Source organism: Schistocerca americana, chromosome 6 (assembly GCF_021461395.2).
Source record: "Schistocerca americana isolate TAMUIC-IGC-003095 chromosome 6, iqSchAmer2.1, whole genome shotgun sequence".
Classification (NCBI taxonomy): Eukaryota; Metazoa; Arthropoda; class Insecta; order Orthoptera; family Acrididae; genus Schistocerca; species Schistocerca americana.
In genome coordinates this window covers 14,516,178-14,537,106 of record NC_060124.1, presented here as the reverse complement: position 1 = coordinate 14,537,106, position 20,929 = coordinate 14,516,178, and the positions used below count along the sequence as shown (strand labels likewise).

General features: G+C 44.1%; 1 protein-coding gene across 1 annotated transcript in view; it reads left to right on the top strand.

Moving 5' to 3' along the window:
• The window catches only part of LOC124619294 (polypeptide N-acetylgalactosaminyltransferase 2-like), a 189,984-nt gene that overhangs the window by 95,763 nt on the left and 73,292 nt on the right, over nucleotides 1–20,929 (top strand). The window contains exon 2 of the mRNA XM_047145567.1: nucleotides 1,256–1,354. Coding sequence (XP_047001523.1) covers nucleotides 1,256–1,354 — 99 coding nt within the window. The remainder of the gene's footprint in view (nucleotides 1–1,255; nucleotides 1,355–20,929) is intronic.

The window sequence follows — 20,929 nt, the reverse complement described above, 5'->3', positions numbered from 1 at the left end:
ATGCTTTTGTACTATTGCTGTTCTTGATTGACGCTGTCCATTGGAAGAAAGAAAAGTTTGTAACTGGATTGTGTGCACGAAAGAATTTTCCATTTTTCTGACTTTTTTTTTTAAAACCAGTCTGTCACTTTAGCGTCTACACATTACAGAATAATTTCAATAGCTGCTCATGCATTTGCGTTTTGTTACGGGCAATTATAATTTGACAGGTCCTCTAATTTGCAGCCAGAGGCATCGGGGACAATTAATTAATGAAAATAATGCTAGCCGGATTCGGAACGCAACATAAACATGAAACGCTGGATGGCTTCAAGCGATCACGTTACAAATATGTACAGAGAGAAGGTGCTTTACAGTGAGCACTTGTTACGTGCTGCGTGCTTCACTGATTGTGAAAATAGCAGCTGTACGAAATAAAGCATTGCTGTTGGTTACAGTGGGCTGAAATTCAAAGAAACGATTAAAGTTAAAGGAAAAAAAAAAACAAATAAACAGTGTTCCGTGCAGCGGCCGTGTGCTACGTGAAGAGATTTCCCATGTCACTACATAGGTTCAAGGAACAGCAGAATTAGAGGACCCTACATCTTAATTTCTAGCACTCCGTTTCGCCCAGATGGCGACGGTGAAGAGTCGTGGCATTCAATGAAGAGACATAAACAGTGATGAGGAAACATCCTGCTTCACGACCTCACAACGGTCACCCAGAAGCTGGATAGTAGTCTCGTACGTCTCGCTGGATTGCGTTCCAGAAACGCAGTCCACCGTCCTTTGCGATTGATTTCAGGTGGTTTGGATGTTAACCGAAAGACTATCGTGTATGTGGACCGTTCCTTGGACCATTTTGATAGCGACGGGGTGGTTCATTGTCTTGCTGAATTTACAAACCCCCCTCAAATTCTTACAGGCATGGCGAATGATTGGACAGCACCTTCCTGTACAGTTCGCCGCGAAAAGAAAGAAACAGACAAACACCTTTAGCACCTGGCAGAATACTGCCCTGCGGTTTACCGGGGTGCATTGCCTTTTGTGGTTCGCCAGGTGCTTGAGGGCTCTCATCGGCGCGCACCAATGAGTAACATGGCTTAGGAGCCCATATAACCTGTCTTCTAACGACTTATAATGACGCTGAAACTCGTATACTCAATATTTTTTGCAGGCTGGCTTAGCTATTTCAGTTTCAAATCAGTTTTTTTTTCAACCAGTAGTTTCTTCCCGACAGCTAGTGACCAGCCCGCCTCATCTGCTCGTGTTGCAGGTGCCGGATGCGCAAGTGGCGGGAAGACCTGCCGCCCACGAGCGTCATAATTACCTACCACAACGAAGCTCGCTCCACGCTGCTGCGTACCGTCGTCAGGTGAGTCCTCGTGTTTATTTCTTTATTTGTTCACTTAGTTCACTCTAGGCTCATCTGACAGTGATACAGGAGTTGTCACGATAATACAATAAAAATTAATAGGGCGATTATGCGAAAACAAGACATAATGTCAGGGAATTCCAAATAGACACCAAGAAAATAGAACGACAAAAAAAAATGTTCAGTGGGGATTTTGAACGGCCTTGCCACAGTGGTAATACCGATTACCCTCAGGTCACCTAACTTAGCGCCGTCGATTGGCCAGCACTTGGATGGGTCACCGTCTGGGTCTGCCGAGAGCTGTTGGCAAGCGGGGTGCTTTCAGCGATTGTGAAGCCACTTGAGGAGCTAGTTGATTCAGCAACAGCGACACATGTCACGAAAACTCACAACCGCCGGAAGAGCAGTATGCTGATCACATGCCCCTCCGTAACCGCATCCGGCGACGCCTGAGGCCTAAGGATGACACGGGGGTCGGTCGGTACCGTTGGACCTTGAAGGCCTGTTCGGACGGTGTTTATTTTTGTGGGAATTTTGGATGGAAAACACGCGGCCACAGTATAGACAAAACCATTGTAAAAGTCTACGAATGCTACCAAGTGAAAAGTTAAATTGTGTCCTGGAAAACTTGTCTTTGAGGATTTTTGTTACTTCACCTTTATTTTTACGGATTATTTAAGGAAGCTAACATCACAACACGGAAAGAATTGCTCGAATGCGATCACCCGTGTGCAAGACCTACTCAAGACAAAACTATAAAACTGTAATACCATTACCATACACAAAATCTCAATAAATGCGAAGCACAACTTGTTGGTTGTAAACAGTCAGAATACTCAGCATTATAATAGCATTTTACATGCTAAGACATGGAGGGATCTCACCAAAATCTGTGACCTACTTCGCTGGAATCTTTCTTAACGAGTCCCTTCTTTCCTGCGTCACGCTAGGTATTCGAATACACAACGCGATTGTCGGGATGGCAAAGATATTACCACACCACGAAAACAAAATTGTCGCCTTAGCGGCTCAGGTATTATTGTACAGTAACAAGGAAGTCAGAGAATCGCTTTAATGTGCGACCAACTTTAGACTCATGGGACGAGGCATTCCGAAACGGAAGCGACGTTTCAACGTTCACGTCTACTGTGACGGTGACCTTAACATGTTGACTGTTCAGCTCTAGCCGGCCGGGGTGGCCGAGCGGTTGTAGGCGCTACAGTCTGGAAGCGCGCGACCGCTACGGTCGCAGGTTCGAATCCTGCCCTGGGCATGGGTGTGTGTGATATCCTTAGGTTAGTAAGGTTTAAGTAGTTCTAAGTTCTAGGGGACTGATGACCTCAGAAGATATGTCCCATAGTGCTCAGAGCCATTTTTTTTGTTCAGCTCTACGGTATGGTAAATAAGGGCGACTATGGGTAATGCGACCGCAGAAGAGGCGCATACGTACCCTGCTCTGCATCGCTCGACTTGAATAGGGAATCGGCTGCGATATGCAGCCGCGGGGATAATTGCTGGCCCTGCCACAGCGGACTGCAACTGTGCCCCGGATACCTGTCCACAGTGACGTACGGGCAGCTATGCATCGCTCCAGTGGCATGTGTTCGGCCTCTGGAATGCCATTGCTCCGTAAGCGCCGTCCCACCAGAGTCAGCACGGCGGACAAACGCCCTTTGACGCACTATCGTCGTCTCGTTAAACTAATATGTTGCTAAGTGACGTGTATCTCTATACGACTGACTCTCTGGTTGATCTACTGTAAACAGGATTGTTTAGCTGTGTCTTTTTGCCTTAAAAGAGTAGCAAACGGGAGACCGCGCATTGGAGTCGAAGCAGATATAGCTACAAATATGTAGAACTTTAAGCGCTTGACGTTCGTGGAGTCATAACATCTGCTCCTTCACCGCCACTGCCTTTCATCGTGGTATAAAAGGTATGAGAAAGGTGACGCGCCGACCGAAACCGGTAACCATTGAAATAGATGTTTTATTACGGCCGAGACTGTTTGTAATCCTTTTATAAAGTACTTTTAGCCACACCGCTGTTTTACCACGTGAAATGTTTTCAAAAGTACTCAAAAAAATTAGCGGTATGTCTAAAATCGAACTCCCTTAATTTATTACAATAACACCTAAATGTACGCGTAACATCCTTCACTTTATGGCGGCACACCAGTTGTGGAACACTGAAGAAATTGACGGTCACGCGTAACACAGCACATTGCGGTGCTATAGCAGCATCACCAGTAACAATGCTTGTATCCGTCGTCTGGTTGGTGGAATGTGACATTTGGAGCGCTGACCAGGATCGTCTTTGCTCTGCGCCAGACTTTTGGGCTAACTTTCCGCGTCTGAGAATCAGTACCTGCAGAGCGCGGCCGACATGATGCACATTGTGGACAGCCCTCCAGGGAGAGGCGTGCGTGCGTGCGCGCGCTCCGTGGCCATCCCGCCGCCGCAAATATTGACGATCTGCGGTATGGCGAGCAGGGTGCGCTACCACAGAGCGAGAGCAAACACGGCAGCCCACCAGGCGCAGCGCCCTACCTGGCTGCATAACCCGCAGGCGTCCAGCTTTCCGCGTACCGCGGCGCGGGCGAGGCCAAAGTAAAGGCCACTCTTCTCCCTCCGTATTTACCATTCCGTGGCCACCGACCCATAGGCGTGCTTCTGTCCAATTCAAATGGAATGCGAAATTAAAACTGACATTTATTTTTTACAAATGTGCCAGGAAACCGTTACAAACCTACTCTTATTCGCAGTGGGCTACACATCGACTTCAAATGCCAATATACTCGCGTCCGATTCGCGCTTCGTTGCATATACACTGCAGCAACGCCCTCAAACTGAAAATTTTTGGTGGTCCCCAGAAAGCTAAACATTGGCGTTCAACGTACGCAGTAATAACAGAATCGTATTTTCCAAATCTACAAGTTGCTGTGTCGTCTTACATTATTCTATCATCGGTCACCGAAGTGAAAATGTGGCCTTTCAGCAAAATCATTCGAATACATTGGAGTGGAACAGTGTGTGGGAAAGATCTTCATATTGTGATTATTGTGGCTTTTGATACTGAACTACTGCAGTGCGGATCATCAAAAATCATGTAGCCTACACACATACTGCCCTTATCAAGAAATAACACTGTTCCATTTCGCAATTTTTAATTACCAGATTGAAATTTCAGATTTGCACATCGAAGCCGGACAGAGAAAGAACATAAAACACAGCAAATTCTACTTCGGGAAACACGTCTCTGTAATTATTGTGTGTGTTCACATATACAGGGTGTTTAACAATTCATGTTACGCACTTCTAGACGTTGTAATAGGGGACTTAGTATAACAAGTTTTACATAGGAAATAATGTCCAGAAAGATCGTCAAAGTTAAAGGCACCGGGGCCTGTAAACGTGTAGTACGCAGAGTGGCCCACTTAAACGTATCAGCGATATATATATCTGGAAATCATACCCGGCTCTCACGAGTGTGACTGTAAGGCAGGCCCTCATAAAAATAAATAATATCAGGCTTTCAAAACCGCAAGCAAACATTAGTTTCAACCCAAACTTATTTTTTTAAAAATGGACACTGTATTATTTCTTACGCAATTAATAACATGAAAAACTACAAAAAATGCCATTGGTTGTATGGCAATACGTCAATTACGTCCCGAGAAATTGCAGAAGCGAAGTTGGCGCATGAAATAAACGAAACGCGCCGCTATTGCACATCCCGAGATTCAGGCGTGATCCCCACATATCAATTAGACTCTCGTGACAACAGTGAAAGTAAGATCACGTACGTCACACACATCGCTGTTATTAGCAACATAGGGTTCACGCCTGCACCTCGAGATGTGCGACAGCGACGTGTTTCGCTTACTGCAAGCTTCAACTTTGCTTTTGCAATTTCTCTGGATGTAATTAACGTACTGCACGCAATAAACGCCACTCTTTCTGTGATTTTTCGTGTCGTTGAGTGCTTAAGAAATAATACGGGGTGCCCATTTAAAAACGCTTGTATTGAAACTAATATTTTCTTACGTTTTAGAATGTCTCATAGTATTTATTTTATGAGCCCCTGCCTTACATTCATACTCCTCAGAGCTGTTTCTCAGTATCTACTGTAGTTCAAAAAATATTTGCGCTGAAACGTTTAAGTGGGCCAACCTGTATACAAGGGGGTTCCATGATGACGTTAAAAACTTTCTTGAATGACGGCGAAGGAAAATGTGTGAATTTGAGGTAAGAGTCCCTGTACCGGAAACAAACAAGTCGAAAGTTTTAAGCGATAGCCGGCCGAAGTGGCCGTGCGGTTAAAGGTGCTGCAGTCTGGAACCGCAAGACCGCTACGGTCGCAGGTTCGAATCCTGCCTCGGGCATGGATGTTTGTGATGTCCTTAGGTTAGTTAGGTTTAACTAGTTCTAAGTTCTAGGGGACTAATGACCTCAGCAGTTGAGTCCCATAGTGCTCAGAGCCATTTGAACCATTTTTTAAGCGAAAACCGTTCTGATACCTATGACAATGGAATGTACTGGTACTTTTGTTGCTAACATTTAGGGTAGACGTTTTCAGAGGTATTAGTATGTACCAAAATAAGAAAAAATTTCTAGTAAACGTGGACTGTAATACATATACCTTAAGTGTCATGAGCACTTATTTAATAGAGGAAATGTGTTTTACAGTCGTGAAAATGAAGGAGTGCTCATAGTTTCTCAGGTACGCATTTTAAAGCCAATGTTTACCAGACATTTTTTCCTTGTTTTTGTCCATACTTACACCTCTGAAAGTTGCCTACTCTACAAGCGTAGCAGCAACATTGATAGTACATGTATTCCACTGTCAAATGTATCAGAACAGTTTTCGCTTATAACTTTCGACTCGTTCGTTTTTGGTACTGGGACGCAAACCTCAGATTGTCTGTAACACCATCACGGAATCACTCTGTATATACATGCATTTAGAGGTACTGACGCTTATAACCTTGACGCTCTGTAGGGTCGTTGGATGACGTTTCCATACATGGGTTTCTGTTTAGAATATTGTGTGCTCACTCCCTTCTACATGTTCTGGAACCTTGTAACTGGAATTTACGAACAACCTATATCGACTTTGCCAAAAAAATAAAAAATCGAAGTGTTCCCAATGAACCATGCAGATATGCATCTTGGGAATACAAGAACTGACACAACAATAAGCTAATCCATGTGGGAAAATGTGGGGCCGATGGTGGTGTCCTGTGTCACAGGCGCTGCAATTATACTAACGGTTCGATGGACGGTTATGTTACGTGCGACTGTCAACTTGGTGATGTTTACGTAAAATCTATTAGGAGCAGTTGCAAGCTTCATTGGCACCTATATTTATGAATAGCAAGTTGCGGAAATGATAACGACCTAAATGGGAGTAGGTTGGGCGTATGATGCGAGATAGACGAAGGAGGTTCCTTCAAACAATGGTTCAAATGGCTCTACGCACTTAACATCTGAAGTCATCAGTCCCCTAGACGTAGAACTATTTAAATCTAACTAACCTAAAGACATCGTACACATCCATGCCCGAGGCAGGATTCGAACCTTCGACCTTAGCAGCCGCGTGGTTCCGGACTGAAGCGCTAGAACCGCTCGACCACAGCGGCCGGCGGAGGTTCCTTATGGCAAGAAGAAATGTGGAAGGTGACGTAATGGAAGAGAAACTGACGGCATAAGTAACCAGGAAAAACTTGGATGTGAAAAGCTGGGAAAAGCGCGAAACATGTCTGTTTCACCAGCAGATGACAAATGCCTGATGGTGATTTTTTATTTTATTATTATTTTTAAAATCTCTCATCAGATTTGTTTGGTGTGCCTCACCACGACTTCCTCTCCAGTGTCAAACTCTTCATCTTAAGAGTTGCACTTGCGCCCTACGTCCTCAGTTATTTGTTGTTTGCATTTCAGTGTCTTCCCCTTACCCTCTCCAGTTCGCTATAGTACCATTTAAGTTATTCCTTGATATATGAACACATGTTGTATCATCCGCTCCCTCCATTTTGTTAATGTTGTCCACAAATATTGGTGTGCAAAACATAATGACCAAAATAACTTGTGCATGATGTTTCACTTCCAAGTAACGCATCTCGATGAAGCTTGAGCCATGCATAGGAAGAATTGCTACAGTTTAAAACAGAAGGTGGACCACCAAAACTTTCATGTTCGGCAATGCTGAAAGTACCCCCATATGGCGAGAGGGACACGTAATACACCGAGAAGCTGCTGGAACGAGAGGATATTCGGGGAATGGACTGGCCTGCCAGTTTCCCCTACGTAAATACCCCTGTTCACCATGAGTGGGATGCGTCGAGGAGACCTACTGCAGAACGTTTACAAGCATTAACGATCGTCCAGCAGTTGTTGACTGAGCCGGTGAGGAAAGGCACGCCTTACCACAAGGACTCCTTACCAACCTTATGACCAGCATAGGAACATGTTGCAGAGTTTACATTATGATGGTCACACACCAAATTAAGAAGTATTTCCCATCTTTTGTAACGTCCAGGGGACTATAAATAAAGTGACGACTTCATTGTAATTATTTTGTGTCCAATAGGACTGATAAGATAAGAAATGGGGACTTCTTCTGTAGCATCGTCGAGGATAGAAACACACATACGCAAAACTTAAGGACAGAAGTAACTTTCGCAGGCCAAATAACAGATCTTGAATGGATATATAATAAAATGGTCTTTTCTGTTCGCATCATTGTGTAATTGTTTCGTTTATCTTCGTTACTATACTGTAGCAGTTCTCTCTACCTGTGGTCCAAGTTTCATCGAGAACTGTTACTTGGGCTGCGAAAGTTACTTCCGTTCTTAAGTTTTGCATGTGTGTGTTTTTATACTCGCGGATGCTACGGAGAACGTCCCCATTTCTTATCTTATCAGTCCTATTGGACACAAATACGAGACGAATCTGTTATGGATATATCGATTTTTTTCTGGGTAGGCACGACATTCTCTATAAATTTAAGGAATGCCATCGTTTCCACCAAACTGCTATTGTAAAATAGTGCGTTTTTAAACATTACTAGCTAGTGAAGAGCTTTTTTCTTTCGTAAGTGAATAATATGTATGGATAAATCATCCTCGTAAGTTGTATAAACAAAAATCATATACCAGGAGAAGAGGAACCGGCGGAAGTAAAACTGTAAGGTCGGGTCACCAGTCGTGCCTGGATAGTTCAGTAGATGGAGAACTCTATCACGAAAGGGGTCCCGATCGGGCACAAAATTTCAATTTACCAGGAAGTTTCAAATCAGTGCACATTCCTCCACAGTGAAAATTAATTCTGGAGATGCCATATTGAATTATGTTTATTGCGCCTGAAGCTTTTTCTATTCGTTTTTGTAACTAATAAGCTATGAATGTGTACTATTTCAAAACATCAACACATTGAGTCTCCATGAATACACGTGGTTGTTATAACATCATATTGACGTTCAAATGTTTTTCGTATTATAACTGGAGTGCACACTGCGTGGCTTTGCAACGCAGGAGCAAGCAAGCGAGATGCGCGTGGTCATAAACATCGCTCATGTAGTATGGGTCGTATTCGGCAGTTTCCACCAAGCGAAAACCTGTTAGCCCTGTCTCTGGCGCACTGCTGTTATGTCAAGAGCATGTTGGAATTCATGTTTACATGTTTTCGCAGTCTCGGTCGAGTTTTAATTTGTAACCATGGCAGATGTGAGCTCTCATAATAGCGCTACCGAGGATCGCTTAGTGACAAGTATGTGGCTACACGTACGACAACACACAGGGCAGACAATGAGACAGTTTTTCGAGCATTCCGGGAAATATTTAATAAAGCCCCACCACGAAACGCAAATACTTCTGCATTGGGAAGGATGTGCTTTTTCTTTTGGCAGTGTTAAAGAGACGCCGCGGGGTAGAAGAAAGAAGACACGAGAAGAAATATGTGCTATAGTCTTTGCTTGGATTGTACAATCTCCTATGGTGTCGACACATATACGTATTTCGGAACTCGATACATCGAGAACAATAGTGTGTAAACACATGAAAAAAGAACTTAAGGTCAGACATTTTCGGGCGAATTTTGTAAACGAGTTATCGGATACAGATCGGAATCGCATGTTAACTTTACGTGCTTTGTTAACTCAATTTCCAAATGCAGTGAAACGTACCATGATTATGTTTTCAGATCAATGTGCCATCTACCGCAGCTCATGTGCTAGATTTATTGTTGTTTGGGCCAAAGAGAATCATAATTCCACATTCGAGTTAGAAAGCAACCAGCCTCACGTAATGACACGGCAGCGATGATATCACATCGACTTGGACTGTTGTTTTTTGAAGGGGCTGTGAATGGCACAGATTATGTACACACGTTACAAACATGGTTAATGCCTCAGATTGAGGAAAGGGGCCTCACAGAACCCAAATGGTCTCAGCGAGATTAAGCGCCTCCTCATTACGCTCTTACAATGCACGAGTTCCTAAATGAACACTTTCCAGGACGGTGGATAGGTCGTTTTTCATCAGCAACACGAGCTCCCTTGAAACGGCCATTAAGAAGTCCTCACCTCAGAGAAGAACTGTGCAATGTAGGTGAGGATGCATTTCCCACTTTGATACCGGACATGCTCAAAAATATGTCAGTAAGAACGTGGAGACATATGGAAATATGCTTACAGCTTGATGGCGAACGCATCGATATACTGGACACTTGTGCTAAAACAAACCAAATCAATTAGCATTCCATAATAGAAAGTACTGGGAGGACTTGTCGTCCACCCTGCTAGTGATTCTGTAAACGATCACACTAAGAGGCTTTGTCAGTACGACCAATAATTCGACGAATATAGACGTTCAGAGTCAGTAGTTTTTTGCTAGAGTACCGAAAAAATAATAGTTTCATAAACGAACGATCAGTTGAAGCAAAAGAACATCGACCACTCGCTGCCGGAAGGAAATATCATAAAACCAAAAAGGAGTGAAAAATATTGTGTAGCGGACAGCTTTGCTTACTGCATACTAGTACTGTAAATTAAACGAAATGTGTCGCGTTGAAATTATATGTGAATTCCTGATACCCTGTTAGACAATATCACCTAAAAATAAATTTTTTTCTGCATATTTCCTTGGTACTGAAGCCTTGGCAAGTACGTGTGGCCAAGTTACCCACTCCTTCCTTATTCTCATTATTGAGCGATTGAAATAGTTACAGATTCCAGCAACCCTCAGGCTCAGTTTTGAAGGAGATTTTTACTTTTTAGTTTGCCTCTTTCGACAAAAATGTAATGTAACCACACGTGCCAGGTTATTAAGGAGCTTCTTTGCACCTACGGCGTACTGAGGGTGCGGAACCATGCGGTGTAGTAAAGCTATGAGAACGGTCGAGATGTGCAGGTCATCAGGCAAGAGTCAACTGAGGAATGACGGTGTGAAATCGCCCAGAGCTCCTGGCGAGAATGCGTTTTTGCACTGGTGCTATTTTGCACTGCATGAACTCAGTCAGGATGGGTAATGGCCGCAGTGTCTGGCCTAGGAAAGACAGAGCGCATGCAGACATCGCTTTCTCCGCCTCTGTATGCTCAGAGCGCATTACCCAGTTGCCTTACATTACAGGGTGTTTCAGAAGTGCCTTTACAAACTTTGGGGACAGGTTTATTACACAAAAAACCGATATAACGTATGTCCACAAATACCGCGCTTTCTAGCTATTAATGAGTGTTTACAGTTTTTACAGTTTAGGTGATGGGAGCTCATCAACATATAAATTCGTAATGAATGCTCGAAATGTCCGCCTCTTGCTTCTAAACACGCATGCACTCGTCGAATCGTGGCCTGTCGAATCGTGGACTGTCGTACCCCTTCAAATACTCCCCGAATGTTTCGAATGGCTTCACAGGCTTCCATGACACTTCGATGAAGGTTTTCTGCATCTGGGTGGTGTGCTGCGTGGACCAGTTGTTTAAGATGCCCCCCAGAGTTAATAATCTACAGGACTGAGGTCAGAGGTCAGAGGAACGTGCAGACTATGGAACTGATTCTCCTCTACCTACATATCTGTCATGATAGGTACCAGCCAGTGTATGTCGAACATACAGAATGAAATGTGCTGGAGCTCCGCCATGCATGAACTACATGTTTCTTCTCATGTGCAGGGGCATATCTTCTAGTATGTCTTGGAGGATGTTCTGAATGAAGTCCCCGTAGACAGCTCCAGTAAGACGTGCTGCAGGAACGTATAGCCCTGCTGGACAGCCACCTACAATTCCAGCCCACACATTAATCTTAAACTGATGCCGACGTCTAGCCTGTGCTGTAACGTGAGGACTGCTATCGATACGTATGTGTTAGTTGTGGAAATTTGTTATTCCATCTATTCCGAACGTTGTCACATCCGTAAATAAAACTGAAGAGACAAACAACAGATTGGCAGTTTGTCCAACAAACCATCGACGGAAGTTCTACCGTTGTGGCTGATTAGCAATGTTAAGGCCCTGCCCACATTGAAGATTAAGTGGTACATGAGTTGCACATGAAGTATCCTCCATGCTGAACTTTGGCAGCGCAGAGAACGAACCAGAGAGGCAGTTCTGACGTTGCGATTGATAATGAAAGCAAGACTGAAGAAAAATCGTGACACGTTCATAGGGTTCGTCGACCTGGAGAAAGCGTTTGACAGTGTAAAATGGTGAAAAATGTTCTAAATTCTGAGAAAACTAGGGGAAAAATGTAGAGGAAGGTGAGTAATATAAGATATATGCAAGAACCAATAGGGAACAATAAGCCTGGCAGACCAAGAACAATGCGCTCGGTTTACGAAGGGTGTAAGACAGGGGTGTAGTCTGCCGTCCCTACTGTTCAATCTATACATCGAAGAAGCAATGAGAGAAATAAAAGAAAGGTTCAAGAATGGGATTAAAATTCACGGTGAAAGGATATAAATGATAAGATTCGCTGATAACATTGCTGTTCTTTGTAGAAGTGAAGAACTGCAGGATGTGCTGGATGGGATGAACAGCCGAATGAGGACAGAACTTGGACAGAGTAAATCGAAGAAAGACCAAAGTAGTGAGGAGTGGCAGAAATGAGAACAGCGAGGAACTTAACATTACAATTGGTGACCACGAAGTAGACTAAAGTTCAGGAATTCTGCTACCTAGGCATCATAATAACCCATGACGGACGGAGCAACGAGGACATAAAAAGCAGTCTAGCATTCTTGGGTAAGAGAAGTGGGATAGTATCAAACGTAGGTCTTAACTCCAGGAAGAAATTTCTGAGAATATTCGTTTGAATCACAGAATTACGAGGTGTTGAGATATGTAAACGGAAACCAGAACAGAAGAGAATCGAAGCTTTGAGATCCGGTTCTGCAGAAGAATGTTGAAAATTAGATGGATGGAATGAGGAGGTTCTCCGCAGAATCGTCGAGGAAAGAAATGTATGAAAAACACTGAGTATAAGAAGGGACCGAATGGTAGGACATATGTTAAGGCATTAGGGGATAACTTCCATGGTGGTATAGTATACTGCGGAGGGTAAAAACTTGTAGAGGAAGGCAAAGATTGGAATCTACCTGGAAAATAACTGAGGACATAGGGTGCAACTGCTACTCTGAGATGAAAAGGTTAACACAGGTGAGGAATCCGTAGCGGGCTGCAATAAAATCAGGTGCCAGTCGGGAGACTGATGACTCAAAAAGGAAAGGGGGACGTGCCCTCCGTAGTCTATCACTATCCTGTCTCGGCGACGTGACGATAGACAGCACCAAAGGTTGGACGACTCGGCTGTCTTCGGTCTGGAAACGCCGTCTTGAAACAGCCGTACAGACACGTGTCCATTATCACTCGCGCAACCTTACATAAAAATCATGTGTGCCCGCTCACGAAATGAATTTCTAGCCATGTTTGAACAGAGCACATTCAGTTAACTTGCTACCAGTAGTATATGTAACTTAGGCAGTGGACACATTTAAGACAGACGGATGGCAAATGTAATTAAGTCTCCCTGGCAACCGAACGCCACAAAAGATACAATGTCCGCCTCGATAGCTGAGTGGTCAGCGTAACGGAATGCCGTGCAAAGGATCCCGGGTTCGATTCCCGGTTGGGTCGGAGATTTTCTCCGCTCAGGGACTGGGTGTTATGTTTTCCTCATCATTATCATCTCATTCCCGTCGATGCGCAAGTCGCCGAAGTGGCGTCAGCTCAAAAGGTATGCACCAGGCGACCGGTCTACACGACGGGAGGCCCTAGCCACACGACATTTCATTTCATAGGATACGAGTCAAACAGCTGCATAGATAACTGAAGTTGTTGGATTGTACCTGGAAAGCCGTTCAACGTCAACTTTCATTAATAATTCGAAAAACAAGTATTTTCTTGTTTCGCGTTAAGGAAAATTTCACCAAAGGTTGTAAAACTGTTTTTGAAACAACCTGCATAACAGCTCCGGCGGGGTAGTCCGGCTGGAGGGCGCGCCGCAAAGCACACGGGGTAACAGGCCTCTAATGTGGTCGCGCCACTAGTTGGGCGGTGTCACAAGGGTGAGGGGCATGGAAGGACGAAACTGGTCTGCGTACTTGCGCAGCGCGAGCAGCGGGTCCTGGGACAACTGCGAGCTGCCCTGATTTCCGCACATTTTCTTTTTAATGCAGGATGGAGTCAAAATAGGCAGCTCACACTCCTGTTGTTGCCTGCCAATCTTCGTGTAGAGTACTTCTAGACGGAAACCAAGTACAGCTACTTGCTTTTGCCGTCATGTGCACGACGCATTCGTGATCTGGCTCCATGGAAGAGACTAACGCCATGACTCCCTCGCACATCTGAACTCGATACCTCTCAACATCAGATTGACTGCGGAGACAGATACAGAGGGAAGACCATCGTTCCTTGTCGTTAAAGTCAAGAGAAGAGCGGATGGTGTAATATTGTGTCCTGCCCGCGACGTAATAATGTACTATTTTCCTTTCCTATCGAAATATCAAAAGTTAACTGCCAATTAACTGCGCTGCAAGTCAGAGAATATGTACGCCCAAGATAATGAGAACGGCGTAGCATTATCATCTGTATTTTGTCATATATAGGAATGCGCGCTCGTCTTTTCTTGCTCTCTCTTTAGTCGCGCGCCTTTCCGACAGCATCTTACAGTATCAGACTCGTATATTCTTCCATTTTGTTTCAAATGAACTGAAATTGCATTCCTGTTACGAATTTGTTTAGTTGTCATTATTATCGGCAATTGCGATTACGAAAATGACTGTACTATGAATATTTTTCTTTCGCTCCAGAATCGAGCTAAGATTACTGTAATTTCTACGTGTTTCGCCGAAATACGGCACAATTCTTTATTTTGTTCAAAACTGTGAGATTAGTGTTCGAGATGTCAGACGTCTGTATAAAAAACTTACTTTGTGAAATAATAGTTGATAATTTGGCACTTCCGCTTTCATTTCATAGTAACGGTTATCAATCCCCAATTTATAAAATGTTACAGATTTTGCTTTACTACATTTTTTTTCTTACTTTGTCAACGCGATACCCACGAAATTAATTTAGAACTGATCTGAATTTTCTCGCGAGGCGAGAAGACAATTTTCCATTCCCCTGAGATTTTAAGATCGCAAACTAAACGTTTTTCCAGCACGTTAAGAGTCTACTGATCTTCACTTCAAACTACAAAAAAGGTAAAAAGATTAAGAAGTGATTTGTGTATGCGAATGAGATATTTAAATTCATTTTACTTTTCACTTATTAGCTTTCCTCCTGACTAATGAATTTTTGATTACACATTCCTAAAAATAACTAACTTATTAATTATATATATGTTATTATTATTATTATTATTATAATGGCACCTGAACCGCAATGTGTATAGTAAGGAAACACACACACACTGACCCGTACCTGCACGCAGACAGTTGCCACCACCTCGCGCAGAGGAGTGAGCCGCTCAAAACACGGTTACTCGGAATGGCAAATTAGGCTCGCTCTGCACCGTACAACTGCAGTACCCAGGAGAAGGTGCGGACAAAAAGGCAGCTACTGTCTTTATGTCGTACACCAATACGCTATCGGGAAGAATGGGGCGCATCCTGAAAAATCAGGGACGGAAAACAGTCTTCTATTCGCCCACGGTCATTACTGTGAAATGTCAAAGGTGACAGTTTACTAAGTCCGGCCATACCACATCCAGTGCGAACGTGGCGAGACATATATTGGACAAACTGTGTGCGTCATCGAAGATCCCTGAGAAGAGCGCCAGCGGTACTCTAGACTACGTATGCTAACAAGTTGGCGGTCGCACAGAACTGTTAATCCGGGACTCATGTCATGAAATACGGAAGCCCTAAGGCCCTAGTACAAATGTCCCAGCGAGCGAGGTGGCGAGGTGGTTAGAGACTAGTCTCGCCATTCGTGAGGATAACTGTTCAAACCCGCGTCTAGCTATCCTGTTTTAGGTTTTCCGTGATTTCCCGAAATCGCTTCAGGCGAACGCCGGGATGGCTGCTTTGATAGGGCACGGCCGATTTCCTTCGCTGTTCTTCCCTAATCTGATGGAACCGATGACCTAGCTGTTTGGTCCCCTCCCCGAAACAAACCAACCAACCAATTAACAAGCGTCCGAATGCATCGTTAGAGGAACCATTGAAAGACGCATCAGGGATGATCTTGTCAAACGAGACTGCGGCAAATTTTTAGTTCATGTCGGTTTCCGCCAAACAATCTTGTATAATGTCATAGTAATTTCATAATTTCAAACTTTTATTACTTGTCAAAAAAAAGATATAGTGATACTGTCTTAGTTTCAATTATACTAGTTACACTATGACATTCGCGGTGGCTGCAAGTGAGACCTCTGTTGTCGACTTTACGAATCACTCACGTTTTCATAAACGGAATCACATTTCAAGAGAACAAATATGGGATCCAATAGATTAAAATGTAGCCTGGTATCCAAGTGTGTACTAAAAATATCAAAATGAGAATCATACTAGAAATTTCAAACACTTTGCAAATGTTTTAGAAAATGTTGAAATCGTCTGTGTTTGGGAGAAAAGTGCAATTAACTCTACAAAATTTACCACGAATAATCGGACAAAATTTCAAGGAGAGTGACACCAAGAACGCCAGACCCAGGCATGAAATACATCTACATCTACGTGATTACTCTGCTATTCACAATTAAGTGCCTGGCGTTCAATGAACCACCTTCAAGCTGTGTCTTTACAGTTTCCACTCTCGAACGGCGCGCGGGAAAAACGAGCACTTAAATTTTTCTGTGCGAGCCCTGATTTCTCTTATTTTGTAGTGATGCTCATTTCTCCATATGTAGGTGGGTGCCAACAGAAAGTTTTCGCAATCGCAGGAGAAAACTTGTGATTGAAATTTCATGAGAATATCCCGTCTCAACGAAAAACCCCTTTGTTTTAATGATTGCCACCCCAATTCACGTATCATGGCTGTGGCACTACCTCCCCTATTTCGCGATAATACAGAAAGAGCCACCCCTCTTTGAACCTTTTCAATATCATCTGTCAGTCCAACCTGATACGGATCCCACACCGCACAGGAATACTCCCGAATAGGGTGGACAAGAATTCTCTTTAGTAGATCTGTTGCGCATTCTAAGTGTTCTGCCAATGAATCGCAGTCTCTGGTTTGCTCTACCCACAACATTATCTATGTGATCGTTCCAACTTAGGTTATTTGTAATTGTAATCCCTAAGTATTTAGTTGAATTTACAGCCTTCATATTTGTGTGACTTGTCGTGTAATCGAAATTTAGCAGATTTCTTTTAGTACTGATGTGAGTAACTTCACACATTTCTTTATTCAGGGCGAATTACCACTTTTCACACCACACAGACGTCTTATCTAAATCATTTTGCAATTCATTTTGGTCATCTGATGACTTTAGAAGACGGTAAATGACATCATCATCTGCAAACAATCTAGGACGGCTACGTCGTTAATATATATCACGAACAATAGAGAGCCTATAACACTTCCTTGGGGAACGCCGGATATTACTTCTGTTTTACTCGATGACTGTCCGTCTATTACTACGAACTGTGACCTTTTTGACAGGAAATCACGAATCCAGTCGCACAACTGAGGCGATATTCCATAGGCACACAGTTTGGTTAGAAGACGCTTGTGAGGAACGATGTCGAAAGCCTTCTGAAAATCTAAAAATATGGAGTCAGTTTGACTTCCCCTGTTGATAGCATTACTTGATGAGTATAAAGAGGTAGTTGTGTTCCGCAAGAACGATATTATCTGAATCCGTACTATGTGTCAGTAAATCGTTTTCTTCGAGGTACATCATAATGTTTGAATACAGTATATGTTCCAAAACCCTACTGCAAATCGACGTTGGCGATATGGGCCTGTAATTCAGCGGACTACTCCTACTTCCCTTTTTGGGTATTGGTGTGACTTGAGCAACTTTCCAGGCCTTAGGTACGGAACTTCCTGTGAGCGAGCGGTTGTATATAATTGCTAAATATGGAGCGCATTATGTACGTGACAGGCAGTGTAATCATGCTAGGAATACTCAGGAGAAATCTGAAGTGGACGTAGCGTGAAGGGCCACTTCTGTGCAGTGTTGGGTTGTGCCGCTGGTACAGACCGGTGGCACCTCATATAAGCATCAAAAATCAAATATTTTATGAAAACTCACGAGAGTTTATGTGGCATCGCGGTGAGCACAGCTTGTGGTGCGCCCAAGAATGCTGGTCCAGGAACATTGACGTGTAGAGATCGCTCAGCGGCGTGTCCCAGTTAGATGCTGCACGGCTGCTTGCGAGAGCCTCCAGTGGCACAGGAGACCGTCAGGATACTTGCAGGGGATGTCAGTCTCTAGTGCAGGATCTCTCTCCTAGGAATAACGGCGTATGATCCCACGGCACCCATACCAGCGCAGAAGATGTGCTGTTCCGATCTCGATCCGCAGCCCTCCAGGATAGTGCTGCTGGAGTGACCCTGGAGGCAGCTCACTGGTGGAGAGGCAATAGGTCCAGGAAAGAGGACTCGGTGCTGGAACATGACGTAGAGATGGACGTCAATATCGCTCTGACGCCTGGCATAGCCCTGTTAGTCGCAGCCAGTGCTGCCAGGCTGCTAAAATTGGCGGCTGTTTATACGGGTTAGGAGCTCACTTGTGAGCGCTGCTTCCAGCCACGACCAGAAATTCAAATGGATGTCCTGGAGATGTAGAAACGGCTTAGCCTGTCGTGCGGGTGCCCCACATCCGCCTTGGCAAGACTGCTGTCCTGGGCCTGGCTCCCCTCGGAAATGCATGAGAAGCCCAGTTACTGCAAGCGGAGTGCCAGCACCTTGGCACCTGTCAGCTGCTTATGGCTACAACCACTCCTCGGATGAGCTGCAAGTTTCTGCAGTCACACCCAAAACGTAATGGTGGCGCCACTCATGTGTGGGTGCCTTTCTCACCTACAGGGGTGGATTTCATTGCTGAAGACCAACCCAGACGCAGTACCATAAGGAGACGCATGAGCAGGGGTTGTGTGTCGTGGACTGGCCGGTTTTTTTAGGTTAGATGGCCTCGGGCAATTACAGAAAGGGCAACAGCCTCAAAGGGTGCGGGGCAAAGTCAGGACATGCGGGGACCAAGCAGCAATCGGTATTGTAATTGTAAACTGACGAAGCTGCATTGGTAAAGTACCGGAACTTCAAGCGCTGATAGAAAGCACCGAAGCTGAAATCGTTATAGGTACGGAAAGCTGGCTGAAGCCAGAGGTAAAGTCTACCGAAATTTTTACAAAGGCACAGATAGTGTTTAGAAAGGATAGATCGCATGCAACCGGTGGTGGCGTGTTTGTCGCTGTTAGTAGTAGTTTATCCTGCAGTGAAACAGAAGTGGATAGTTCCTGTGAGTTATTATGGGTGGAAGTTATACTCAACAACCGAGCGAGGTTAATAATTGGCTCCTTTTTACCGACCTCTTGAGTCAGCAGCATTAGTGGCAGAACAACTGAGAGAAAATCTGGAATACATTTCACATAAATTTCTTCAGCATGTTATAGTCTTAGGTGGAGATTTCAATTTACCAGATATAGAGTGGGACACTCAAATGTTTAGGACGGGTGGTAGGGACAGAGCATCGAGTGACATTATACTGAGTGCACTATCAGAAAATTATCTCGAGCAATTAAACAGAGAACCGACTCTTGGAGATAACATCTTGGACCTACTGATAACAAACAGACCCGAACTTTTCAACTCTGTAAGCGCAGAACAGGGAATCAGCGATCATACGGCCGTTGCAGCATCCCTGAATATGGAAGTAAATAGGAATATGAAAAAAGGGAGGAAGGTTTATCTGTTTAGCAAGAGTAATAGGAGGCAGATTTCAGACTACCTAACAGATCAAAACGAAAATTTCTGTTCCGATACTGACAATGTTGAATGTTTATGGAAAAAGTTCAAGGCAATCGTAAAATGCGTTTTAGACAGGTACGTGCCGAGTAATACTGTGAGGGACGGGAAAAACCCACCGTGGTTCAACAACAAAGTTAGGAAACTACTGCGAAAGCAAAGAGAGCTTCACTGCAAATTTAAATGCACCCAAAACCTCTCAGACAAACAGAAGCTAAACGATGTCAAAGTTACCGTAAGGAGGGCTATGCGTGAAGCGTTCAGCGAATTCGGAAGTAAAATTCTATGTACCGACTTGACAGAAAATCCTACGAAGTTCTGGTCTTACGTTAAATCAGTAACTGGCTCGAAACAGCATATCCAGACACTCCGTGATGATGATGGCATTGAAACAGAGGATGACACGAGTAAAGCTGAAATACTAAACACCTTTTTCCAAAGCTGTTTCACAGAGGAAGACCGCTCTGCAGTTCCTTCTCAAAATCCTTGCACAAACGAAAAAATGGCTGACATCGAAATAAGTGTCCAAGGAATAGAAAAGCAACTGGAATCACTCAACAGAGGAAAGTCCACTGAACCTGACGGGATACCAATTCGATTCTACACAGAGTACGCGAAAGAACTTGCCCCCCTTCTAACAGCCGTGTACCGCAGGTCTCTGTAGGATCGGAAGGTTCCAAATGATTGGAAAAGGAGCACAGGTAGTCCCAGTCTTCAAGAAGGGTCGTCGAGCAGATGCGCGAAACTATAGACCTATATCTCTGACGTCGATCTGTTGTGGAATTTTAGAACATGTTTTTTGCTCGCGTATCATGTCGTTTTTGGAAACCCAGAATCTACTCTGTAGGAATCAACATGGATTCCGGAAACAGCGATCGTGTGAGACCCAACTCACTTTATTTGTTCATGAGACCCAGAAAATATTAGATGCAGGCTACCAGGTAGATGCTATTTTCCTCGACTTCCGGAAGACGTTCGATACAGTTCCGCACTGTCGCATGATTGACAAAGTAAGAGCCTACGGAATATCAGACCAGCTGTGTGGCTGGATTGAAGAGTTTTTAGCAAACACAACACAGCATGTTGTTATCAATGGAGAGACGTCTACAGACGTTAAAGTAACCTCTGACGTGCCACAGGGGAGTGTTATGGGACCATTGCTTTTCA